Raw genomic sequence first — 24,521 nt, forward strand, 5'->3', positions numbered from 1 at the left:
ATCCCAGTTGGGCGGAGTGGCGCTGAAGTTGTAGTTGGAAGAAGCGAAGACACAACGAAACTAAGTTAAACTGTGACTTACCAAAAGCGTCTTTTGAACTCCCCTTCTCCTGCGGCAAGACGCACTCAATTCCCTTCCGATCGACGTGCCTGGTCCTTCATTATCGATGTAGGGCCTACAGATGGAGCACTCCCTTTCGATATACATGGCCGCGCTTTTCCAATGATGCAGTCGGCATCACCAGCAGGCACGCAGCGTCCGACCCAGTCACAGCGCCGACAACAGACCTCCGCAGACCAAATGCAAGCATCGGCTCCGGCCATGAACCCTCCGTTCAGTGAAGGATCCCAGGTGCGATCGTCTTCTGGATCAGGTCGCTCTCAACGGACCGCCAACGTGTGTACAGCCTCAAGCCATCAATGCCCATCTACTGACCTTGCAGCCCGACAAGCAGATCTCACAAATCGAGAAGAGTGTCACCCATCTCCTGGTCGCCACGAAACAACTCCTCGAGACTCTAACACAATGGTCGCGTGGACAAGCACAGGAAGAGGAGGTCTCGGATGTCTACGTTCGACTGGGATACGAGTTCAATCTGGCATGTCGTGCTTTCAATTCGATAGGTGTCGAGACCTCCGACCTGGGCCCGGTTCCGGACCTGCTACGAAGCATCTTGGAGGATACTCTAAGCCAACCAGCCTCTCCTCAAGCGCTGGACAACTACCTCCCCCGAATACGCGACATCATCATCAACTTGCTGCATGGACTGAAGAGGAAGCAAAGCAGATTACGCGGAAGGGCTACGAAGGACCCTACAGCTACACCCCAACCACGGCCACCTGTTGGTCAGGTAAGGCAAGCAAGTGTATCGACCACGGGGAGCAGTGAGACGGGTTTGACACATATGCTGGATGATGTCCCCAGTGCCACTTCGAGTATGCGTGGTCCGACTCCGCAACAGGACAATATCGCAGCAACTGAATATGCGCCCGCCAATGCGTCGGCTGCGAAGGCCTCGAAACCCTCTATAAACAGGCAGTCGCTTCGCAAGGATGCCACTCTTCAGCTACCACAGTCCGAGACATCTTCGACCATGTCCTCGAATACTGCTCAAAACTTGCCTGTGCTGCCTCCGTACCAAGATGCTGAACAAGCGCCTCCCGCTCCTCACATCAATTTCCCTCATCCTCCCCCACCTCCCCCGAAGCAGACGGATGCTCTGGCAAGATTACAACGTGGAGGAGATCTAGAGAGACGAGCATCAAGAAGATTCTCGGCGTACCAAATACAAAAGCATTTGGGTGCATCTCCCAATGGCGTTCCGGTCATCCCTGCGGCCCAGAATTCGCCAATACCAAACCGAGGGAAAGAGGTGCGCGAATCCTTGACTGCCGTCCGATCACGAAGTTCTTACAACCAGTCGAGGTCGAGGTCAGCACGGCAAGGAGATATCTCACCAAGTAGGAGCGGGACTGTCAGGGCACCACAACGGATCTCGGAGGAAAGAGAAGAAACACCGGTCTTGTCGCTGGAGTCGGCTCCTCAGATGAAGCCATCAGAAGGACCTGTGGACATCGACAGTCCAACTGTGAAGACGCCCGACGAGTATTTTAGGCACCCTCCCGACAGGCAGGGCACTGGAAGCTCAGACAAAGTCTCACTAGGGGCAACAGTCAATGGACCTCTAGAACCGCCACCTGAAGAACTGCAGGAAACAGCATCAATCGATTCACAGCCCGCCCCTCCACCTAGCGAGCACGAGGCTTCGGTCGATGAAGCGGCTGTAAGCAGTCCAGAGACTGTGCAGCACAAGACACGTACCAATGTCACGCCCACTCAGTCACAGGTCATGACCCTTGACTCGTCGCCTCCGCACGGGAAAGAACTAACGCTATTCCTGCAATACAGGAGCAAAATCAAGAAGTTCGTGCTGGCCGATGGATATGAGGAACTGACCATCCCACGGTTACAACTTGCGTTCATCGAGAAATTTGCCTGGAATACACAACATGATGGAGGAGAACTCCCCGAAATTTACGTCCAAGATCAAGTGTCCGGCGTTCGACATGAACTGGAAGATCTGTCGGACGTAAAAGACAGGAGCGTGCTCGTCCTTAATGTTGAACAGCTTGATGAAGTGAAAAAGCATATAGATGAAGGGCTTGGAGGGCTCCAGAAGAGTTTGGAGGGAGTCCGGGCCCTGCTTGAAGGACAAAGCACCATGATGCAGCGATTTTCGGATCGGCAACTGGAGACCTCAAAGGAAATGGCTCGAATGTCCGCGGTCCCAGCTTCTGCCTCGAGGACTCCGACCCTAACCCCTGGTACGTTTACCGCATCAGCAGCACCGACATCTTCAACTTTGCAGGAAATCCAGAACCTGCGCCGGGAAATTGCGGTGCTCCGACAGACATATTCTACGATGTCTTCAGATTTCACAGCTGCCATGAACGATATCAAGTCGAAAGCCGCAGGCGTCAAGGTTGCCGCTGCAGAAGCCGCCAATGCCGCCTATAAGGGCGATGCTGGACGTTCGCATATCAACCAAGGCAAGAAGACGTTATCGAATGACTCCGAGGCTCTTGTGAACCGCGTGGATGACCTCTCTGACATTGTCGAGGAGCTCCGCAAGGATGTTGTGACTCGAGGTGTCAGACCACTGCCGCGCCAACTCGAGGACATTAGCAAGGAGATTAGTGCCACAGCTAAGCAGTTGACCAAGGTCAAGGATTTCGTCAAACGAGAGAAGCCTGTTTGGACAAAGATATGGGAACAAGAATTGCAGATTGTGATGACAGAAAGGGACGACCTGACCCAACAAGACGAGTTGATGAATGATCTCGACGGCGATCTTGAGGATATCACCAATGTGTTTAAGCTTGTCGAGGAAGCCACGAAACAGCAGAATATTCAGAACACTACCACAGCCGGACGAAATCCCTCGAGGAGTCTAGCTTTTGACACGGAAGTTGACCCCCACGAAGCGAAAACTGGCATGTTGGACGAAGTGCGAGCATTACAGCCTAACCATGAAAGTCGGCTTGAAGCCATAGAGAGAGCTGAAAGGGTCCGCCAGCGAGAGTTGCAAACCCGAAAGGTCGGAGAATTCCAGCGTGAGGTCGAGAAATTCGTGGAAGAAGGCAAACTTAAGAAGACGGGCGGGATGGATGAGGTAGAACGACGTAGGAAAACGAGGGATGAGCAGGCTCGAAAAGAAAATTGGGAGCGTCAACAAGCCCGAGCAGCTGAGCTGGAGAAAAAGAGAGCGGAAGAAGCGGCGGCGGCAGCGGCGGCGGCAGCGTCTTCAAACCAAACCAACGGAACTACACAAGAATCGGAAAATGACACGTCTCAAGAGGGCGAGGCGGCTTTCCAAGACGCCAACGAAGAGAGCGTACTGTCTCCCGAAGAAGGCAGGTCGCCTGCTCCGCCTGCAGTACCTGCAAAGGACGAAATCGATGGTGGCGACCCTCCAGTGCCACAGTTACCAGAACTCAATGTCGACGAGGGCGAGAAGGGTCTTGGTATGTCATTTTCTTAAGATACGAATCTAATATATTCGGTGGACTTCTTCATCTTCATTCTTGCCCGAATGAGCAAGTGCTGATTCTGTATATGTTTTGCTTTGATAGTCCCTGCCCTGGCGGCTACTGAGCAGGCAAACGGAGATTCGAAGATGGACGGTACCCGAGCAGACCCGGAAGGAAACGGCCACGAGCAGCCAAAATCGGACGATAAGAAGGATAACAGAGGGAGCTGGTGGCAGCCTGCTGTCTTCTCGCCTTGAGATCCGCTCGGCAGGCTCGACTTCGAGTCCTACTTTACCTACCTTAGGTATTATCCAAGTCGATTTGGTCTCATTCTAGGATGTTGGGGGATATCCTTGCGATCTGTCGAAAAGGGGGGATTTGTTTCGCTTCAGCAATTGTGGTGTCATTGTGTTATGTTTGAACGTGAAGATCCTGGGGATTTCAACTCCTTCTTCTCATCCCGATTTGTCTGAGTACGTCCGGTTTGAATCATTCTGGCTGAGGAGTCAAGAGAGCTGTTTTGAAGCAAGCGAGTAGTTGGATTATTTTGCGACTGGAGGTTCAAGAGAAGAGAGCTGTTTCGAAGCGAGCGAGTACTCGGTAGTATGTTTTCGGCTTGGTCCAAAGCAAGCGAGGCGTTATCCTGTCCGTCTGTCTACATTTGCCGAGGGATGCATCTGGGTTTGGGTTTGGATTTGGATGTTGGAGTTCTTATCATGATGGACGGATCGTGTTTTGTTTTACCTTATATGGAGCGATCCATGATGATGTGTCTTCCTGGCCAGTATCGTTGTTTGCTGTATGTCAAGTCTTTTTTGGGGATGAGTGTTTCAGCATTTTAACATTCCAACATTCAACGTCGGAGCAGTGTAGCAATTCTATCTCTCATCCGTTACTGACGTTCTAAAGATGTCGTTGATTTATGCTTGTGCCGCTTGATGTCCGTAAGGTATTACCGTTGAGGATGAAATTGGTCACTTCCATTTTGTTCTGGGGGATGGCGACGTTGAAGACCCCGTTCCTGGCAGATGCTTGCACGGAGACGGTGATGTTCTGGCATTTCCACGCCGATGCCGACCCGAAGGCGTTAAGGAGCGCATGTCAAAAGGGCTGATTCAGCAGGACACAGGAGTATTGGGGGCTTTGTTGAGAGGGGATAAACGGAAGGGAGCAGCAGTGGCCTTGCTGGACAGGACTGTTCGTTATATACCGTCATATTCAACTGGTCCAGCTTCATCAAACAGCTTGCCCGCATCTCTGCTTGCATGAGACTGAAGCTTCAACCTCTTGAGCTCTCCATTGATGACCTCCTACAAATCATAACAGAAACGTGACGACAGGAACAACGGGTTGGTGGAGCCGTAAAAGCTCCAGTTCAGCTCCGGTTCATCCAATTGAATGACAGAGGGAGGTCAATATTTCTCCAGATCCGGATAAAAAGCGGTTCAGCGAGATAGAGATGATGTGTTCGAGCCGCTTTTCATGAAATTCCCTGGTGGGAAAATGACAAAGTTTGTTCTTCCAGTGGCAGCATGATCATTAATATATCGGATGTCGAAATGTCGGATGAGGCATGGTCAATCTGCAAGTGGAACCTCGAAATCGTCCTGACCATCATGTTTTCCCGTCGCTAATGCGGAGAGCTCCCATCATAAATGGATAACCCACGCTGATTTGGAATGTCCATAACAGGAATGGGATTCTCAAGAAGTCGATCCATCGTTTTGGAAAAGTCGAAGCCAAGGTCCAGCACATCCAGAGCTGCATGTCCGACTTCTCCGCGGTAGGTAGCGTCCCATTGTTCGAGCCGGCGCGGAGTGTACATGGCAGAAGGATATCCATATAGAGTTCTGGTTTGAAGTCATATTGCATCTTGACAGGTGGGAGTGGTAACGAGCTTTTCTCAATCGCAATCCCTGTCTATCGAATGCAGGTTCCCGCTCAGCTGTTGGCAATACCACTGGTGGAGAAAATAATGCTTTTGATCGTCGTCCTAATTTTAGCAGGGCTTGCCAATTGCTTTCTGCTTTTCCTCTGGGTCCGAATTCGAGCGTGCTGTGTAGTGCTTAGACCTGGCTTTGCAGTGGCAGTCGACATTCCGCCCAGTCAAGATGCAAACTGCTCTTGGAATGATTTCACTGCCTCCTTGGCTCTCATCTTCACGCCTTTGTGGGGAGCTTCCTTGCTCACTTTTTCCACCGGCGTCATGAATTTATTGGCGACATCGGTCAAAGCCGCATTTGGGCTCTCATTTTCCGTCTCGCCATTCTGAGAGTGACCTTTTTGTACGGCATCGACCTGGCCTGCCAGCTCGTCGACCCAGATATCAAGAACGTGGAGTCTCAAGCCATCCGGCACCTTACGTTCACGAGGACTGAGCGGCCAAGCCTCTAAGATGTGGACTTGGCTTGTGATGAATTTGGTCGAGTTCTCTTTCCCCTCGGAATCATTGTCCACCACGGATTGCAGCGACAGATGGAATACCTCTCGTAAATAGAATCGCACAAGCAGCAGGATTTTGTTCATGCGCCATTGATCGATCGAAGGCCATTCTCGACAAATTGTTTCCCAAAAGGCAACTGACCAGGTTTCTAGCCAAGAGTACGTCTGGCTGCCGGCATTTCGTACTTCGTCATCTTTCGAAGCCATCGTCTGCACCGTCCTGGCGAGTTCAGCTGCAAGATTCTGCACTGAAAGAGCATTTTTGCTGTCGTGCATGTAAAGCGCAACGTACAGACCGCGCCAGAGCGCGAGACACTGCGTTGATGTGATTGGGTTCGACGGTGACCGTTCATTGATGTGTGTGGTTATCGTCTTGAGACATGTTCGGCGAATTGAGGGTTCTGTAGGTTGGTGTCAGTCGAAATGGACCATGTAGAATATCTCTCGCTCAAGCATTAGATAACAACAAACATGTGTGGGACAGCGTGGAGCGTTGTTTAGGGATGACCTCGGTAGTTGGTATGCCAAATGGAATAAATGCTCTTCCTCAAAAAATGCCGCCACGCCTCCTTCTCATGTTGTTCCCAGAAGGACCCAAATTATTTGGACAGACCCAGTAAAGGGCTACTGCCGTGGACTAAAGCGTGATCGCCATGCTCTTCAGGTATGTGTAGAGTTGAAGATGAAATCAATTTGGCTGACCTACCAGAACTCGCAAGATCTTTAACCGAAGGTATCGGCTCGGTTTCGCCCTCGGTAGACATTGCTGCAAATCGCGCACGAATCCGTTGGTCGAGATATCAGTGTCCTGCTTCGATTGATGACTGACCCAAGAGATCTGATATGCACGTTGGAGTATGTTGAGCCAGAGTGGACATGGAAATAAAACTTCAAGGAACCCAGGAAAATGTTGTCCTGGAAAGAACCAATTAGATCGCTCTTCCGGCTTGGCGGTATCCCGACGAGGTTGAAGATGGCAAGGCTGAAGATGGCAAGGCTGAAGATGGCAAGGCTGAAGCCACACCCACAGACTTCACCATCTTCAAGTAGTAGCGCGGAGGACACAACAATACAAGCAGGATTTGCAGATCATCAAGGCGGACCGTTGCAACGCTCGGAGTTAAAGGTTGTTGGCAGAATAGATTGATACCACGCTATGCAGTATCTGGATCCCAATCACTTTACATGTAGCTATTGTGGCTTGTCCATCAACATGTAGACAGGAAAAATGCGGCACAGGCTGAAGAGGCCGACTTCCAAGCGCGAATGAAGACGTCTCTGCTTTCGATCTGGCGCTCCCCAAGTGTCTCAAATACCTCATTGGGAGGCGGGGGTCCTCCTGTTTGTCAAGGGATCGGTCCGTTATCATAGACACAGCTCTTCGAGGCGGACGCCCTCCCAATATCAGACTATACCGATTCTTCTGTCCGCCAGCTGTCCAGTTTATAGCGCTTCAATCCACACTGTACGGGGTTCTTACACAATCAACGTCGTCGAAATCATCTACATAGTCGTCTTGTGCCTCTTTCTCCGCGGCTTCAAGATACATCGACGAACGGACGCTCCCAGACATTGGACGTTTATATTCCGACGTATGTCGACTTCCTGGATGACTGATATAATCCATGTAGTGTGTGGCATTCACCTTGCTGGAATCGTTTCCGCTCGCTTCAGATCGTGACTGCGGAGGAGTCCGGTCCCAGTGTTCCGGGTGCTTTGCTCTTCTGGGAGTGTCTTCGTCGTCGGAGAAATCGTGAAAATGGTTCGACACTTCTTGGAAGCCGCTGTCCTTTGGTGAACCCGACTGCAGCCTCTCAATGTCAACCTTATCATTCGCCAACGACCGTACCAGAGCATTGTCAGGCTCTGACGTGGTTTGCGCCTTCGGTTCTCCGGCGCTATCCGGACGTACAACAACTCGGTCAGGTTTTTGCGACTCTCCAGGTGGCGATTTAGTCCTAACGAATTCATTATCTGATTCAGTCATGTTTTCAGCAGCCTGTCTCGTGGAGTTCAGCTCGTCCCCATTTTCGGGTTTCTGCCCTGCATCAGCAGACGCCATCTGAGTCGGCTTTTGGCCTTCAGTGGATTGAGTTCGATTCTGGTCTTTGCCAGCCTCATGCCTATCATCGTCATCCTCCTGAAGATCCGATTCGTTTGGTTGTTGCACGCGCTTAGTAGCCACTTCTGCTATGTCTTCCGCAAGCCTTTTTGGTTTAATCGGCATGTCCTCGTTTTGTTGATCTGGTTGCGGTGTGACCGGCGAACGAGATCTTTGTGCGATTCGGGAAGGGCTCCCCGCAGGAATGTCCAGCATCGCGAGACGTCGCTCTGTGAGAGGTTGTGATGAGCGATCACGCTCGTGAGGAGCCTCATTAACGGCCCTTCTTTCCTTTGGTACCTTGCTCTTCTCAACAATAACGACCATCCATACGCCAATTCTGTCATCACTACCGACCAATGGCGTCGCAGAAAGCCAACAGAGTCGATGATGTCCCAGACTGTCTGGCTTTGAGCCCACCGGGATCCTGGTCCCATCTCGACGCTCACCGGTCTTGAGCATGAAGTTGACTTTGGCGGAAACGGGAATACCAGTCCCCAAGCTCTCCTTGAGACCTGCCAACGTCGCTGACGATGCCGCGATGTGCGATAGGAAGGGATGTTGGACGATATTCCCAAGCCGTTGGCGCAATCTGGGGGACACAAAAACAATGCGAAGCGAGGGTGCCGCCCTGATTAGCATGTAGCTGTCATAAACTCCAGGAAGCTTGCCCGACAGACCGGACCGACCTGACTGAGCCAGCTTCCACATTTTGTCGTCGTTGTCACCTGAGTCTTCGTCTGTCTCTTCTGATGAGCCATCTTCGTCCCCGTAAACACGTCGAGATCTGCTTCCGATACTGTGTTCATCATCTTCCCTTGATCTTGACGTTGATCTGCTGTGGGATCGTACCGCAGCTGATTCTTCCAGGTCAAACATCTCACTAAGCTCTCGAAGTTTTCTAAGCGCCTGTGACTTCCTTGCAGTCTCTCCTTTGATGCGATTACCATTGATCTCCAGGTCCCTTTTCTCGATGTCTTGATTGACCAGGAAATGCTCGAAGCCATCCAGGCCTTTGCCGCGTTCGACCAAGCCAGTAACGTCAACCTGAGCACCGATCATGTATTTGACGTTTCCCTTGTCGTCGTGCAGGGGAGCGATCATGAGCAGATTGATGAATGGTCGGCCGTCTCGCCGGTAGTTCAGGAGTGTCTCGCAAATTTGTTCACCGTTTCTGATGGTGTCCCTCAATCGTGAAACAGACTCTCTTTTCGTCTTTGTTCCCTGTAAGAAACGGCAGTTGTGCCCAATAACATCATCGGAGCCATAACCCGTGAGGCGATAAAATTCTTCGCTGGCATAGATGATGGGATTGTCTTGCTGATTCGGATCGGTCAAGCAGAATACCTCGGATAATCCTCCAACAAGATCTCTCATAAGGGGCGTTTGCCTGCCTGTGATTTCATTGATCAAGCACTCTGTAACCACCTTGACCAAGTTGTAGGTGATGTACATTGGAAGCGCTGCATCAACCAAAGTTCGGAACGCAGAATTATTCCATTCTTCAAAGACTTTGTCCAGCAGGGCAGCATTCGTTGGCCTGTCAGTCGGTGTGGTCGTCGATTCAATGCCATGGGCAATCGCATTGGCGTATTCGACCGCCTTGATAGCTTTCTGCGTTTCTAAATACCTTAACAGGATCGGATAGTATTGAGGTCGATATCGCCCAAGGAAAGCCGTGAATCGTGCCAGATATTGTGGGTTATGAAGGAGAGCGTTCAAATGTCCGGTTGAGAACAGTGATTCTGATAGAGACTCAACAGAAGGCGGCTTGGGCCTAGGTGGAGGAGGGCGTAGATCGAAATCTAACTCATCCGATGTATCACTGGCCAGCTTAGTTTTTGTGTCGCTTTCCGACATGGTCCGTTGCAGCTGCGGGCCTTTCGCAGCATTCCTGGACGAGGGACCCCTATGCGGCTTCTCTATGCCTGATCGGCCATATCGAGCCCACTCTCCTGATGGTCTTGGGTCTGGATTGGCAGCTGTTGCAGCGTGAGGAAGGCCAGGGCGAGACTTCGCAGGGTTCACCGCATTGATGGGTGGGAGCGCTGTGTGAATATCCCAATTGCGCAATGATGGTTCCTCCTTTGTAGGGCTATATGTCTGCTTGGTTGGTTCAGGAGGCTTTTCGACACTGCCTTTGGCTTTTTCCTTCTGGTCGGATGCCTTCGCTTGAGCGACCGGAGTGGACTGTGTGGCAGATTTCTGACTTTTCTTTGATCTACCTGAGCGTATGCGAAGGTTCTGCTTTATCCTTTCCAGGTCCATGATGATCCCCAGTAGCTGGAGAGATGGGAGCACTTGTCCACCCAAAAGACCTGGAAAGTAGGAAAGTTCGTTAAATCAGAGGAGACAGGCGACGAAGAACTCAAGCTCAAGAACACATGTCGCCGGTTTGGACTCACCCGATCATGGCCGAAGGATTGCAGATAGATTTGTGTGGCCTGATAAAATGAGGTGAGGTGAGCTTTCAGGACATTCAGGCGATAGGACAGCCGTGGACAGGGACGGAAACCTGCCAATATGACAATTCGGAATGCACTACATCATCACACAGACAAAGTCCTGCAGGGTCAATCATCCCATGTCTAGCGAAGCCATATCGAATACGTCAGTGCTAAAACATTGGCATTCGGCTGTTGAATTCAGTACGAAGGTATTGTTTGCGCCGAGGATGGGAGTTCTGAGTGTCGCCGTCATGACTTGTGCCACAAGATCGGGGATGAGGAATATATTGGATGAAGAATAACCGTAGTACTCGTAGCAGTTTAATTGACCTCAAATGGGTTCGGGAGACAGGGGTGGCCCCAGAAGGTTTATACATGGTAACGGGCATTCCCGCCTAAAACGCGGCCTGGAGACACGCCTTCGGGCTTGCAAAACAAAAAGTCCGGAGTGCATTTTAGGCTCGGCGGCTTACACAGCGCCTACCATATTGTCGGGGATCCTAGCTCATCTGGCTAGTGAGTATGGCACTCATCTTCCACGCAAACATGACTTAACGGCACCAAGCAAGGCACATCCGAGAGAAAACACCACTCTTCCAGTCTTAAATGTCCGAAGCTAATAAAGGCCGTTCCTCACTGTTTTCATCATCTGCAAGCAAGGGGGCGTCCCTGCAGGGTCACCAGTCAGGTCGCTCAATCCGAGTAAGTTCAAAACGAATGCTCACCTTAGGTACCCAACGAATGTCACAAGCCAGAAGGAGCCCACATAGGTCAAGGCCCATTCCAGGCCGCCAGCAGTACGCATCCAGCCTTTGAAAAGGAAGACTATGAATGCAATGCCCAGTCCTATCTCAACGACGACCCAGGTATTACTCGCCAGACACCTGCATACTTATCAGTATTGTGCCATTCCTGCCGAAAGGCCATATCGGGTCAAAGAGGAAGAATATCACCATCTCCGAAGACCCTTCCACTGCGACTGCTCCCAGGTCTGGTCGAACCAAACAAGGGCAGTAAGCAACATCGCCAGACCAAGCCCGCCAAAGCAAGAAAATAGCAAGTACTGATGCCTTTCGTGGGCACGGTATGTATCAAAGATGGCGAGTAGCAAGAACGACACGGACGCCCACAATCCACAAAACAAAGCCAACATCGAAGTAGTTTTCTTCCATTTTGCGTCATCAGTGAGTCCGTAAGAATGGGCAGAGTACCGAGAGCAGTGAACAGCCCAGACAGTCAAAGCAAAAGTGATTGCAGTTGTCGTGCAACCAGCAATGAAGACTGGTTTGAACTCGAATGCGGCAATATCAGAGACAAAGCTGAATCGACTGTCAGGAACACCGGTGCAAATGGTGGTGGGTCTGCTCACGCGACATAAGGATTGCTCTGGCCAGGATATGTAGGTCGACCTACGGCAAGCCAATGGATGAGAAGAATAGAAAGAGTAAGGAACCATGAGGCTCCTGCAACAAGCGGCAACAGCCAGAGATATCGCAACCACAACCTCTTGAAATGATGAATTTCAGCCATGGGCCACCGTCAACGCAAAAGATCTGATTGTGAAGGATTGCAACATAGCTTTTATGAGGCTCGGTTAGGGTGTCGCGTGACTCCATCCTGAATTGGGTGCGGGTGATCATCCAGCCGACAGCAAAACTGAGGTTATCATGATGTTATTGCATGCATCAATGTCACTCTCGCGTGGGGTTAGTATCAACAAATGATGTGCGTCAGAATGTGTTACCCGACATTGGAGGATTCAAATTGCCTGCGACGTGCCTATGTCCAACTCCATAAAAGTCTTGCTGCATATGTTGGCAAGAGCGTCACAAGGCCAAATTTCGTCCAATATAGAACTCGGTTTGTTTTCTTCCTTCATCATCTTAGATCGTATCTTTGTCTTGCCTGGACTGCATCGACGTCCTTGATATGGTTACCACTGGCGTGCTTTGTTTGACCTGGAAAGACTGGACGACCTGAACCTGGGAGAGGCAAAAACTTCCCGACCTTCTGCTGGTATATCTTGTACTCCGGGTACTTCTGTGCAGATAACAGTTCGGTAAGCCAGGTGCTGGACTGGAAGAGCAGCAGATACGAGAGGGCGCCAATGCCGGTCCAATTGTACCATGTCCGCGTCGCTAGACAGGACCACAAGTAGAGCACCACCCAGACAGTCTGCTCAGCAGCAAAATTGGGGTGGCGAGAATAGGCAAACAATCCCTTGGTGAGGAAGCCGCGGTCTAAATCTTCCTGCTCATATCCAGCCGGTACCTTTGCATTTTGTCGATAAGCTGACTTGGCATTTTGGTAATTCCACTGTTGTTGATCGGCAATGAAAGATGTGGCTATTGCACTCAGCATGACAGCAGATGCGACAATGTCTTCGAAGCTGAAGTTCGATACGTTGGAACTGTAGGTAGCCAACCTTGAAGTAAGGAGTAGCACATAACTTGGACTGGTGACACTGGCCAAAAGAAGTGACTGGGCAAGAGAAATGAAGACAATGTTGAACAGGAAGAACACTCCTGGTCCAACTTGCTTCTTGACAATGGCCCAACGGTAGTCCTCGCTACCGATTGAGTAGCCGCCTTTGCGATAGTAATTGTAGGTCAACCTCGTCTGAGACACTATTAGCACGAACCTTGCAAAGTCAGAAGGGTGACTTACACTCCAGATTGCACTAATGACAGCAACAAGATTGAGCCTGGTCGTTTCAATCCCAGCCAGATGTGCATACACCGCATAATGAACGTTGTAGATTGTCGGTAGTATTGACCAGACGCGATCGACCTGCGAGTAGTTCTTGTTGATCTCTGAAATCACCAAAAAGATGGGAGAAATGGCTATGGAGAAAGCGATGGCGGAGATGAGAGGATTTGTATCGAGATAGAGTTGTTTCAAGGCGGCAATGTTGGCTGCAGATTGAAGGAATACCTGTGGCAAGGGCTGAAGCTGATATATGTATGGTGCTACCGTATTGTTGTACTCGGCGCACTCGATGAGGCTGCGAACCACAGGCAATGCCATCTTGAAGAAAGGGCTTAGAAAGGATCAAATCCTCGAGAGGCCTCTGAGCTGTAGGCGGGGGTCCGAGGAAGGAGAGTTGAAGAATGAATAAAAGCCTGGGAAGATGGTGATGGAAGTCTCCTGATGTGATGCCCAGATCAAAATGTGGTGACGCAATAATTCAAGCCCCCGACAACTCGAATCTCCAGCGATCCTCAGGCACCGCTCAAGCCCCGATCCAGACTGATGGAGCCTAATGGAGCCAAATAGATTCATCATGGGTGGGTGCATGCACGGTGCATGGTACCTAGGACGCCTAACTTAGGTAGGATATCCAATGGTCCCCATTCGATCGCCACAAAAAAGCGCGTCGATTGCCGTCAGTTGCCAAGATCGACGCGTCTCAACTTCACGTTCGCTTTTGGAGCCTCAAACTCACCACTCACCACTCACCACTGTACACCATCCTTCAAATCGCTCTAAACTGGCTGTCGTATCAAATCAGTAGGGCAGTTGACTATGATGCTTATGCAAAATGAATCATGCCCGGTCAAAAGATTCTCTGCGTCGCAGAAAAGCCTGCGATAGCCAAGGCAGTTGCCCAACATCTCGCTGGCGGCAGAGTCACCACGGTAGGCAGATATCGTGCTCACTCTTCTAGTCCACTTCTCATTTTTCGCAGCACTCTATACGAGGCAACCCGTATGTGAAGAACTATGAATTCGATTTCAACTTCCGACAATGGGGCAACTGCTCTGTGACCATGACCAGTGTGCTTGGCCACATGACAAGCCTGGATTTCGACCAGAAATACAAAAGCTGGAAATCCTGTCAACCCGGTCAGCTATTTGAGGCCGAGACCGTCACCACTGTCGACAAAGACAAGAAGGCTCTTGCGGACAATCTCAAACAACAAGCCCGATATGCCAGGATTCTGTTCATTTGGACCGATTGCGACCGTGAAGGTGAGCATATTGGTGGTGAAGTACGCGATCAGGCTAAGAAGGGCAATCCGAACATCATTGTCAAGCGAGCTAAATTCAGCAACACCGAAAGAGCGTGAGTTGGAGAGACCCCGTGGCGATTCCAGACACTAACAGCATTAGTCACGTTATACAAGCGGCGCATTCTCCCCTTGACATGGACGAGCGCCTGGTCAACGCCGTCACCGCCAGAATCGAGCTTGACCTGCGGATAGGCGCGTCTTTCACTAGACTCCAGACACTACAGCTGCAGTCTCTGAGTGAGAATCTGAGTCAAGCAGTAATTAGTTACGGATCGTGCCAATTCCCTACCCTTGGTTTCGTCGTCGACCGATATAATCGAGTGAGGAACTTCAAACCAGAAACCTTCTGGCTGATCAAGTTGATGCACATTCGTGACAGGATCAAAGTCAACTTCAACTGGAGAAGGGGCCATCTTTTCGACCGAGCCGCTGTCACTATTATTTTCGAGGCATGCCTTGACGAAAAGTATGCCACAGTCACAAAAGTACAAAAGAAACCCACTTCAAAATGGCGTCCACTACCCTTGACCACAGTGGAATTGCAGAAGCAAGGCAGTCGTTTTCTTCGCATGAGCAGTCAGCAAGTCATGTCGGCTGCTGAAAAGCTCTACCAGCAGGGGTTCATCAGCTACCCGCGTACCGAGACTGACCAATTTCCTCGAGAGTTTGGTTTTGACCCCATCATTCAGCGGCAGACACAGAACAACCAGTGGGGACAATTTGCGCAAGGTCTGTTGGATGGCGGATTCCGAACTCCTCGATCAGGAAGTCACAACGATCAAGCACATCCTCCCATTCACCCGGTCAATTATGCCGATGCATCCGCACTCCAACAAGATCAGAAGAAAGTATACGAGTTCGTCGTCCGGCGATTTCTTGCTTGTTGCTCGGAAGATGCGAAAGGAGAGGCCACGGACATCGAAGTGCAATGGGGTTCCGAGACATTCCACACTCATGGTCTCCTCGTACTTCAACGCAATTATCTTGATGTCTACGTCTATGACAAATGGGAAAGCAGTCAGCAATTACCGGCATATACTGCAGGCGAGACGTTCGAACCCGTCGAAGCGAACATGACGGATGGGAAAACAACGGCTCCAGGATACCTGACTGAGCCCGAACTGATAGCCTTGATGGATGCAAATGGAATCGGCACCGATGCCACGATGGCCGAGCATATTACCAAGATTCAGGAGCGGCTGTACGTTAATACAAGACCATCCACTGGAGGTGCGCGCAACCGAGTTCAGGAATTCATACCTACTACACTCGGGGTGGCCTTGATCGAAGGCTACGACAACGTTGGACTCGACGTCAGCGTCAGCAAACCGTTCCTTCGCAAAGAGATGGAACTCAAAATGAAGGCGATCTGCGAGGGACGGCGGAGTCGGTCAGATGTCGTGCAAGAGAGCTTGGACCAGTACCGCGAAGTGTTTATCAAGACTAGCCAGCAGATCAGTACTCTGAAGGACGCTGTGACGAAGTATGTGGTGAATGGCGGCAGATGATGAGAGCGAGCAACGTGGGACTTGCGTTTCTGCTCGCATCGTGCGACGGTCATCTGGCTTGATCAACCTCATTCAAGACTTACAACATATTACCTGAAATTTTGTGGAACCTGAGCCTTGGAAGAAGCTTACACCGGCACACCTACGTGGGTGCTACGAGCTAGCCATGCTCCCATCGTCTCCCCAGATCCGTCAAAAAGCACAAGGGACTCGATCGGCGAATGAGACAATTGGCGCCACACCCACTTCCAAGTCCTTGACCAGGGCCATGACGCAGCTTTTGACGCGACTGGGCAGGTGGTTGTGGCTGAGCTTTACACAATCCAATGATATCGTTTCAGCCACAGATCCTGGATCCCTCGTAGCTCACAAGCTCGGCCTTTCGACTGTCCTAATATCAAGGCACAACTGCCTATGACATATCGACCTGGATGTTTTCAAGCCTCAGCCGCTCTATGAGGCCCATGGACTCCACCTGTGATGCCATTGTGGAAAGTCTGTCAGCTTGATACCAGTACCTGGAGCAGATGGCTCGATCGCGGAGGGCAACGCTGCCCTAAATCTATATAACCCAGCAGGATCGCTCGCAAAGATCAGCCCTACACAGAAATCCAAGCTCACAGACATTCCACCTTATACTTACCTCTCATATAACATCTTGACCAAACAACCACTCATGTCGGGCCTTATCAACAAAGTAAAGGCTGCTCTGTCGAGCGACACCCCAGATTCTACCAATGCTGGACCGTGAGTATAACACCCAGAACATTCTTCCCATATCCAACTTACAACTTCTTCTAGGCACCATAGCAACGCGGCCAACTCGGTTGACCCCAGAGTCGATTCAGATCGCAGCCACGGTGGCTACGGGACCGGAGCTGGTCATACCAGCGGTGTTCCCACGGGCGTCGGCCATACCGGCGGCCACAGCGGTGCTGAATATGGCGCCGCCCCACAGAGCGGTGAATACGGATCGGGTGCTGCGACGATGGGATCGGGCAACACCATGCACTCCAGCCGAGGTGCAAACAAGCTCGATCCTCGTGTAGACAGCGACTTCGATCACAGAGCCAACCCGGGGAGCAACGTGGGCGGCTATGGGGCCACAGCGAATGCTCCTTCGACCACAACGGCTGGGCACCACGGCAACAACATGCACTCCAGCCAGCTTGAAAATAAGATTGATCCTCGTGTGGACAGCGACTTTGACCACAGGGGCAACCCTGGAAGCAAAGTGGGTGGCTATGGAAAGCAAGAGTCCGCCAGATACGGAGGTGCATCTGGTATGCCGTCAGACACGACAACCGGCCACAACCTCCAGTCAGGACATCACGGACATCATGGCCATCAGGGCCAAGGTATCACGGGTGTTCACGACCAGGTAACCACTGGAAACACCATGGGAACCTCGACTCATGGCCTTCACAACTCTGGTTCCCAGGTGGGATATCAAAACACTTCGGGAGCTTCAACTCATGCACCCCACAACTCGAATCTGCTCAATCGTGTGGATCCAAGAGTCAAACATGATACTGAAGGTAGACCTGTCTGAGGGATGCGTTGAGATCATGATCAGCTGCGCGGCTGTACAAGATCGAGCAATGGGGTAAATTGTCTGGTTCTGATTGTACGCTGGGTGTAGGAGGATTACGAGTATATTAATGCCATTTCATGTCTAAAACATTCTAGATTTCCCAAAATGCGCGACCATCCTCGAATGATGCAATTCCGGCTGATGTGTAACGCCCAACAGGGGGTCTGATGCTTGATGTGGTGATGATTCATGTACGCTAGACACTTTGGTGGCAAGTGTGTACTCGGCTGCATCTCATGTGGTAAGCTCGCACAAGTTCAAGAAGCTGGCACCTAGCTGGGAGAGTAAAAGGTGTGATTGGAGGCGTGGATGAGTAAGTCGACAGTAATCGACCCAAAGCCGCAAAGGGCTTGTGCAAGGCGCTACTTAGTCAGTGAGCAGGCGGAGACAAGGTGGAGGAGTTGGTCGTGGTTGGTGAGGAAGTCGTTGCTCATCTCAGCAGATCACAGATGCATTTGACCAGCTCCAGGATTCGGAACTGCCAAAGATCCATGCATTTGGCAGCGAGAGGGAATCCTGAGGCGCCATCATGCGCCCGGGATTGGATGTGGTGTGCGATCCATGCCCGCTAAGGCGCCCACTAAGATGCCCACTGGGTGCCCGTTTGGGGGCAGTGGAGACAGCCCCGACAGCCCCGACAGCCAAGTGACTTCCCTGCAGCAACTTTCCAGATAAATGTTGTCGTTGCGACGCCCACGGTGCTGCCCCAGTCTCGACTTCCTGCCTGCGCCTTCTCGCCCTCCTCTGATATCGTCGCCTGTGTATGATTCTCGACATCAGATAACAGCGACGTACCTCTTACGGCCTTCTAGGCACCCTGCCAACTCCGCCATTTTCACGTGCCAATCCCCTCATCAACATGGCCAACAGACCAATCGAAACAGAAGCCTTCCCAAACCTCGAAGATGAGACAGAGATACCCATTGACAGATCTCAAGATGGCGCGGTTCCCGACGTCGGTCGCAGAGGTTCCATTACCTCTCGACTATCGGCTCAGACTCGTACGCGGACTGGTTCCTTAATGCAGTCCTTCATCCAAAGCAACCCTCCTCTGGGAATGTGGCAGGCCACAGGCGAGGTCGGCTCCAAGATACCCACATTACCCGAGATACGAAACGGAGCATTTGCAAATGAGGGCTGGACACATGAAGGACAAATGGAACATCGAGGGACGAATCCCCATGAGATTCACCGACAGAGGATAGCCCGGACGAGTTCTGCTAGTACCAGGACGAGAAAAAGTTCGCGGTCGACAGGAGCGCCAGAGATAGTCACAGAGGAAAGACATGAGTTCTTTCCAAAGAGAACCCCGACATTGCTGCAGGAGACCTTACACGAGGAAAGCCCGGCCGTGCACTCTCGGGCAGAAGAAATTCAGCCAGCACAGAGGTAAGTCTCTTCCCACACTTTTCAATTAACGCCAGCCGATTAATACCTCATGATTAGCCCCGAAGAGAAACATTCAGCAGAGACAAAAGAGAAAGACGCGTCAATGGCTTCGTCACAGCAAGAGGACGCTCAAGCCGTGCGAATCCAGGGTGGTCCGGACGAGACAGGCACGTATCCCAACGGGTACCGCTTCCCCAGGAAACACAGTTGGACTCAATCCACCGTGATCGGACTAGGAGCTTTTTGGAAATTCTTCCTCACGCCCTTCGGCTTTCTCGTAACGATCTACGGCCTCAACGTGGTCGGTTGGGGTGCCATGATTTTCTTCGTCCTCCTCAATGCTGCACCAGCAATGTGTCATCCCACCTGCAACTCGGACGATAGCGCCCGTAAGAAATGGATCGAGATCGACTCGCAGGTTCTCAATGCGTTGTTCTGCGTGACAGGTTTTGGTCTCTTACCATGGCGGGCGCGCGACTTCTACTATGTCATGCGCTGGCGAGTGGGAGGCAATCAGAAATACCATCGTAAGCTCGCCGGCATTTACAGGGGTTGGTACCGTCTACCAGGCTCGGATCAGCTGGCGGAAGACGTTGGGCCGCCGCCGTCGTACACCAAGAAGAACCCACGCACACCGGAGTCACCTCCGTCTTATTCAGAAGAGGAAGTCGCCCGCTTAGAGGAAAACCCAGCTGTTCCCCTGCCAGCGACATCCATGCCTGAGCCACCTTTGACCGGCATCCGCGCTCGGCCGTCAAGGTCCTGGTCCATCGACTTCGTCGTCTACATGTACATGCTCAACACGGTCTTTCAAGTCCTCCTTTGTGTCTGGATGTGGCATTGGGACCGATTCACTCGGCCTTCGTGGGGGACGGGTGTATGGATCACTTTGGGATGTTTGAGCGGTATATTTGCTGGTGTGATGGTCTTCATCGAGGGGAGCAAGGTCAAGCGCGCCGAAGGTATCCCGGTCCAGGAATATGATGTTCTTGAGTCGGTGGAGGATTACCACGAGCGCAAAGCGAAGGAGGACAAGAAGGAGGCTAAGAAGATGGCACGAAACGAGGATCATCGCCATTTTAGACACAGTCATGCTGGAACTCACGAAGTCGTCCGTTCAGAGAAATTGAAGGGCCATCAGTGGTTCACACGGCACTAAGTACTTGTTGAGTTAGCGAAAGGGCTGTCAAATCGAGTTGCAGCGAGGCGTTATGGGTATCGGCTGGACGGTTTTGTATCATGGCGGCCTCTCAAAAGCCTGTCTGTCATAATCACTGTCTTTGGTATCCAATATGATAACCCTACAGACTTTTGTCGAAATCGAAATGTGAATCTGCTGGGAGCAATGCGTGATATCAAATCGTACTGTGTAGATTGGAAGTGGTTCTGCTGAGCGCCCATAGTCGGTGCCATCAGGTCCAGATTATTGGCGGCATCCACGGCCTCACCAGCCTCGGCGATTGAACAACAACTCACTTCAGACCTGCCTGTTCCCCTTCACTCTCTTCACTTCTCTTCGTTTTTGCTGCTCTTACCATCGTCTTTCGTTCATGCAATGATTCTCAATGAATTTCTTTGCCGGGAAGCTTTCAGGTTCGGCATGGCAATTCATTCCACAGACTTCCGATGCCAGGCGGAGTATGCAAGCATGTCCAGGAGCCTCATCCCCTCAAGCAAAACCCTATTCCAAGCTGCAAGAAGAATATGGATCTCATCCCTTGAGCAAGATTCCATCTCCACGCTGCAAAATGAATAGGGAGGGGGCTGGAGCGCCAGTATGGCTTGACTGCCGAGATGTTCACCCTTGTGTAGGGTGTACCTCACTTGACTTCTCGTGTGATGGCATTGCGAGACTGGAACATGAGCCTGGCTCGAACGAACATATCGGGTGTCCTGCAAGATCTCATGCTTGAATCGCAAGCTTCGAAGATTGTTGTGGGTCAAAGATTGAGAGAGTTGTTGGACTAATTAAGCAAGGTCATCTCCGAGCGAGGGACAACAGCCTTGGAAGAGGCAGACTTCGATGCCGAAAACAAGCTGTGTCGGCACGCTTGGGAATATGGAATTGAGGAATTCAACCGTTCTGTCGCGGCTTGACCTCCCCTTGCTGCATGATGTAGTAGACAACGGTGCCATCTCCGCCGCCACCTGTCTTGGCTCTCATACCTAGTAGCACTCGTTTCTGGTCATGATGCTCGTACGCTGTCGGCCTGCCGTGTAGACTGCCATTCGCATTGCCGCTTCCGTTACGTGACTGTCTGCCATTGTCGCTCGGAGCTTGCACGCTGACCACGACCACATCACGCTCCGGCAGTTGGTCAAATACCGCACAGAATCGACCAAGCGTCCACGTCTCGCTGAGGGACAATGGCAGCACAAACTCGCGGCGCACGGGGATGGAGCTCTCGTCGATGGAATGTCGGACAAGGTGATTTTGAAGATCTGGGTGCACATAGCTGTGGCGTGGAGGGAGGCCAGAAATCAGAGTCGCCGTCTCACCTGATGCAGAGGTGGAGGGTGTGGATGAGCCCGACGAGGAGGGTGAATGTTGATGTGGGTGTGGATGGCGCGCATGATCCGGACCAAGGCCGTCGACGGAGTCGGTAGGACTGGGAGTCGAGGTTGATGAGGTGTTTAGGCAGATGATATGGCGCTTCAAGTCGGTCCAATTGTGCTGATATTGCAGGTTGTGCAGAATTTCGAGGGGCAGTGACTCGGAGGCTGATTTGGCGCCTGACGAGGAGATCAGAGATGACAAGGCCGAGGGTTCGGGTGGTGGGTTGCTGGTCGCCATCGTCAAAGGAGTGAAAGGGTCGAGCGTCACGGTGGATAATTCGAATCGCGTCTCCCGTTAACGCTCGCACATCGAAGTTGTGGTGTCTTCGTTCAAGTCAACATAGTTACGACGACGAAGGAAGAACAGACTTCAGCAACATCGTCGAGACTCAGTCGTTCTTACAAGCTTGAGCCATTGTATACTTTGAGTCTTTACGTGAGTTTAATAGAAGAGTCACAAGAATCTGGAAAAAGTGAATGTTGCTTGGATGGTGGCAGGTTTGCCGAGGCATTTTGATATGCCACTTCAGATATTCGATAGACATACGACTATTTATTACCATTGTCCGCTGCAGCATATGTGTGGTGTCTTGGTCGGACAATCCCTCTATACCTAAAATACGTGTGTCATGTTCATAGATCTAATCTTTAATTCATGGGTAATGCTTCTCATCGCTGACAACATCCGAGCGATAGGCGGTAACATAGGAGGCGCCGAATTTGTTGCAGGCTGGCATCCATTGGCCGAACTCATCTGTCGACACGTTGCGGTTGCGTTAGACTCTTGTGCTAGACATGGGAGGGTTTCCTCTTTTTTCGACTTTGTTCGCTCGACTTAATTTCATTGTGGCCGTAAAAACAACAAGCATCGAATACTAAGGAGGAACCTGTATCAGTATCGATTCCCGAATCGGCACCTCAGAGGTCCCCGTGTACAATCGAAGGCTTGACGGATCTTCCCTCACTCTCGAGCGGGCGAAGCAATCGAGGAATCACCTTGTTGAAGAGAATCGGTACTAGTGTATCGAATTCTGGATTAATCCTCTGGTTTTCAGTTCTAGGTCTAGTATCCAGCGCATGCTCTTCGCAAAGTATGCCTCCCAGCTGTCCTCGCAGTCCTTCATTGAGTGATATGAAAGCCGAACTTACCAGTATGAGACTCGCTGTTCTTGTGCAGCAGGGCCAGTTGTACCGAGAAGTTCTCGGGATCAGGCATATCATCTGCCGTCTCACGGTATTCGCACAAGAAGAAGTGGGTGTCTGGATTGCTCTGATACGTGCCCCAGGCGTTCGGCTTTGGTACAAAGTCTAGCAGCAGGTTATAGATGGCTTTCATCAACTGGAATTCGCCTTGTAGCATGTTCCTGCCGATATCATCAGAGAGAACTTTGATGAAGAAGCAGTGATCAGTCTGCCCATCCGCCAATACGACACTAATACGAGGAGTGTTCGCCCAAAAGCTGACGCCATGTCCTTCAATTGAGAGAATCCGACAGCCATCGGACAGTTCCGCAACGACACTCGAATCGACACCGGAGTTCGTCCCTCCAAATTCCAATCCTTCTGCTCTTCGAAGTTCATGGAGCAAATGTGAAGTGCTTTCCTGGAAACACTTGCTGCGGATCCGCGAAAGCTTCAGTCAAAGGCGGCACGGAATCCTTTGCCACTTTTTCGGGTGAAGTCATGTAAGTACTTAACTATGAGTCGAGTTCCTCAAGCCGAAGGAGAGGTCATCTCGATCTGAAAGGAAAATTGTCTTGAGGCTTTTCTCTTCTCGTTGTGCTAACTAGCGCCTATTGATCATGTCCTGCAGTAGAGGCCTTGAATATCCGGTCTCGAAGCTCCTTGTCCTCGATCTGTCTGACCTCGACACCTGCCTCCTCACGTCGCTTTCTGCCTTCATTGAGACCAATAAATGTTCCAGGCTCTGTGATCCCCACGTAGACCAGTTTGATTGAGTCTTTGAGCCCGAGTATCCTCTCCACGCAAGTTCGATTACCACTCAAACGTTCGTTGCATGGTTCAATGGTCGTGTAGACGGTGTTTTTGGGTAATATTTGGCCGACACGATCATCTGGGACGTTATGTTTCTCGGCGACTTTGATGAGGCAGCATTGTTCAGCATGTGTCGAGCCTGGGTCTCCCGGCCTATCACCAGGTAGTTCCATTGAGTAGCCTGTCGAGAGAATCTTGCCACTCTCCCCATTGACAAGGACTGCTCCAACACAAAACTTTGTAGGTGCTGGGGGTGAGAGGCGTGCCTTCTCCAGAGCATATTCCATGTATGCTTGACGGTTGCCTGGATCATACACGGGGTAAGGCGATTCGCAGGCCATATTTGATGACTTGACTGTAAAGGTTGCGCGGAATCCAAAACCTGTTGGATAAAGTGGGCGGTCGAGAAGTCCTGTTGTTTTGGGCGTCAGTTGGTCTTCGCTTGACTGCTGAAAGGGTGACTAAAAGTGAGGCACCGCGCTTCCTAGTTAATATAGACGACTTCAATTCATTTATTGAATTCAAGAATAAGTCAACTTCTTTCTGCATTTGTCGTCACTTCTTCTTGAGGTTTGAAGGCAACTACTGTCCGACTCCCGACTTTGATGATCATCTTTCACGGCTGTCACCTCCCACAAATGGGACCTCGAATCATATCGCCAACGGGTGGAACGACTGCCCGCAGAATCTCAGAGACGAGCAAGCTGGAAAGAAGTCTGTATCATGCCTGGGACAGCATCACTCTAATATACCTATGCACCGATTCCAGATTCAAGGAACGAACGTTGCGCCAGTGTGAACTACCCACGTGAACCCGCGCTGCCGATGATTTCTTTCGGCTACTAACTTGGTACTAACGGGTCAATGGGCATTGTTCCGGGCGCCCTGGGCGCTATTGACCTGATTGGTGCTGCTCAACGTATCTGCGTCCGGTCGCTGTTGAGGAA

The 24,521-nt window shown here is 51.2% G+C and overlaps 10 protein-coding genes across 12 annotated transcripts; 4 read left to right on the plus strand and 6 right to left on the minus strand.

The window, feature by feature from the left end:
* Nucleotides 1–98: 98 nt before the first annotated feature.
* Nucleotides 99–4,425, plus strand: PV05_07774. Of its 3 annotated transcripts, XM_013457239.1 has the most exons (3): nucleotides 99–396; nucleotides 443–3,524; nucleotides 3,633–4,425. In XM_013457239.1, the coding sequence occupies exons 1-3, from the start codon at nucleotides 223–225 to the stop codon at nucleotides 3,785–3,787; spliced, it is 3,411 nt and encodes a 1,136-aa protein (XP_013312693.1). In that variant the 5' UTR covers nucleotides 99–222; the 3' UTR covers nucleotides 3,788–4,425. The 3 variants fall into 3 exon arrangements, with proteins under 3 accessions (XP_013312693.1, XP_013312691.1, XP_013312692.1); XM_013457237.1 differs by having other exon boundaries at nucleotides 443–4,425; XM_013457238.1 differs by having other exon boundaries at nucleotides 455–4,425.
* A 144-nt stretch (nucleotides 4,426–4,569) lies between these two features.
* On the minus strand, nucleotides 4,570–6,835 carry PV05_07775 (uncharacterized protein). Its single transcript, XM_013457240.1, has 2 exons — nucleotides 6,679–6,835; nucleotides 4,570–6,373 (listed from the first exon to the last, which is right to left on the minus strand). The coding sequence occupies exons 1-2, from the start codon at nucleotides 6,734–6,736 to the stop codon at nucleotides 5,637–5,639; spliced, it is 795 nt and encodes a 264-aa protein (XP_013312694.1). The 5' UTR covers nucleotides 6,737–6,835; the 3' UTR covers nucleotides 4,570–5,636.
* Nucleotides 6,836–7,425: 590 nt separating this feature from the next.
* Nucleotides 7,426–10,341, minus strand: PV05_07776 (uncharacterized protein; the record flags this gene model as incomplete). The annotated part of the gene is made up of 1 exon (XM_013457241.1): nucleotides 7,426–10,341. One exon carries the CDS (start codon nucleotides 10,339–10,341, stop codon nucleotides 7,426–7,428), a length of 2,916 nt encoding a protein of 971 aa, XP_013312695.1.
* A 2,057-nt stretch (nucleotides 10,342–12,398) lies between these two features.
* PV05_07777 (uncharacterized protein) lies at nucleotides 12,399–13,547 on the minus strand (the record flags this gene model as incomplete). Its single annotated transcript, XM_013457242.1, has 2 exons — nucleotides 12,399–13,139; nucleotides 13,188–13,547. The coding sequence occupies 2 exons, from the start codon at nucleotides 13,545–13,547 to the stop codon at nucleotides 12,399–12,401; spliced, it is 1,101 nt and encodes a 366-aa protein (XP_013312696.1).
* A 521-nt stretch (nucleotides 13,548–14,068) lies between these two features.
* PV05_07778 (uncharacterized protein) lies at nucleotides 14,069–16,040 on the plus strand (the record flags this gene model as incomplete). Its single annotated transcript, XM_013457243.1, has 3 exons — nucleotides 14,069–14,158; nucleotides 14,209–14,585; nucleotides 14,633–16,040. 3 exons carry the CDS (start codon nucleotides 14,069–14,071, stop codon nucleotides 16,038–16,040), a joined length of 1,875 nt encoding a protein of 624 aa, XP_013312697.1.
* A 676-nt stretch (nucleotides 16,041–16,716) lies between these two features.
* PV05_07779 (uncharacterized protein) lies at nucleotides 16,717–17,592 on the plus strand (the record flags this gene model as incomplete). Its single annotated transcript, XM_013457244.1, has 2 exons — nucleotides 16,717–16,787; nucleotides 16,842–17,592. The coding sequence occupies 2 exons, from the start codon at nucleotides 16,717–16,719 to the stop codon at nucleotides 17,590–17,592; spliced, it is 822 nt and encodes a 273-aa protein (XP_013312698.1).
* A 736-nt stretch (nucleotides 17,593–18,328) lies between these two features.
* Nucleotides 18,329–20,324, plus strand: PV05_07780 (uncharacterized protein). Its single transcript, XM_013457245.1, has 2 exons — nucleotides 18,329–19,023; nucleotides 19,081–20,324. The coding sequence occupies exons 1-2, from the start codon at nucleotides 18,494–18,496 to the stop codon at nucleotides 20,180–20,182; spliced, it is 1,632 nt and encodes a 543-aa protein (XP_013312699.1). The 5' UTR covers nucleotides 18,329–18,493; the 3' UTR covers nucleotides 20,183–20,324.
* A 773-nt stretch (nucleotides 20,325–21,097) lies between these two features.
* Nucleotides 21,098–21,817, minus strand: PV05_07781 (uncharacterized protein; the record flags this gene model as incomplete). The annotated part of the gene is made up of 1 exon (XM_013457246.1): nucleotides 21,098–21,817. The coding sequence occupies one exon, from the start codon at nucleotides 21,815–21,817 to the stop codon at nucleotides 21,098–21,100; it is 720 nt and encodes a 239-aa protein (XP_013312700.1).
* Nucleotides 21,818–22,232: 415 nt separating this feature from the next.
* Nucleotides 22,233–22,939, minus strand: PV05_07782 (uncharacterized protein; the record flags this gene model as incomplete). Its single annotated transcript, XM_013457247.1, has 2 exons — nucleotides 22,233–22,333; nucleotides 22,729–22,939. 2 exons carry the CDS (start codon nucleotides 22,937–22,939, stop codon nucleotides 22,233–22,235), a joined length of 312 nt encoding a protein of 103 aa, XP_013312701.1.
* Nucleotides 22,940–23,372: 433 nt separating this feature from the next.
* Nucleotides 23,373–23,915, minus strand: PV05_07783 (uncharacterized protein; the record flags this gene model as incomplete). The annotated part of the gene is made up of 1 exon (XM_013457248.1): nucleotides 23,373–23,915. The coding sequence occupies one exon, from the start codon at nucleotides 23,913–23,915 to the stop codon at nucleotides 23,373–23,375; it is 543 nt and encodes a 180-aa protein (XP_013312702.1).
* Between the last annotated feature and the right edge of the window lie 606 nt (nucleotides 23,916–24,521).

Source organism: Exophiala xenobiotica (assembly GCF_000835505.1).
Source record: "Exophiala xenobiotica strain CBS 118157 unplaced genomic scaffold supercont1.5, whole genome shotgun sequence".
In the NCBI taxonomy this organism is placed as follows: domain Eukaryota; kingdom Fungi; phylum Ascomycota; class Eurotiomycetes; order Chaetothyriales; family Herpotrichiellaceae; genus Exophiala; species Exophiala xenobiotica.

What these genes read in the sequence shown, in the direction of transcription:
- PV05_07774 (XM_013457239.1), top strand. Translation starts at nt 223, where the DNA reads ATGATGCAGTCGGCATCACCAGCAGGCACGCAGCGTCCGACCCAGTCA. An exon ending in GCTCTCAACGGACCGCCAAC is followed by an intron (nt 397 to 442) that starts GTGTGTACAGCC and finishes CTGACCTTGCAG; the next exon opens with CCCGACAAGCAGATCTCACA. An exon ending in CGAGGGCGAGAAGGGTCTTG is followed by an intron (nt 3,525 to 3,632) that starts GTATGTCATTTT and finishes TTGCTTTGATAG; the next exon opens with TCCCTGCCCTGGCGGCTACT.
- PV05_07775 (XM_013457240.1), bottom strand. Translation starts at nt 6,736, where the DNA reads ATGTCTACCGAGGGCGAAACCGAGCCGATACCTTCGGTTAAAGATCTT. An exon ending in TAAAGATCTTGCGAGTTCTG is followed by an intron (nt 6,374 to 6,678) that starts GTAGGTCAGCCA and finishes ACCAACCTACAG; the next exon opens with AACCCTCAATTCGCCGAACA.
- PV05_07780 (XM_013457245.1), top strand. Translation starts at nt 18,494, where the DNA reads ATGGCCAACAGACCAATCGAAACAGAAGCCTTCCCAAACCTCGAAGAT. An exon ending in GAAATTCAGCCAGCACAGAG is followed by an intron (nt 19,024 to 19,080) that starts GTAAGTCTCTTC and finishes CCTCATGATTAG; the next exon opens with CCCCGAAGAGAAACATTCAG.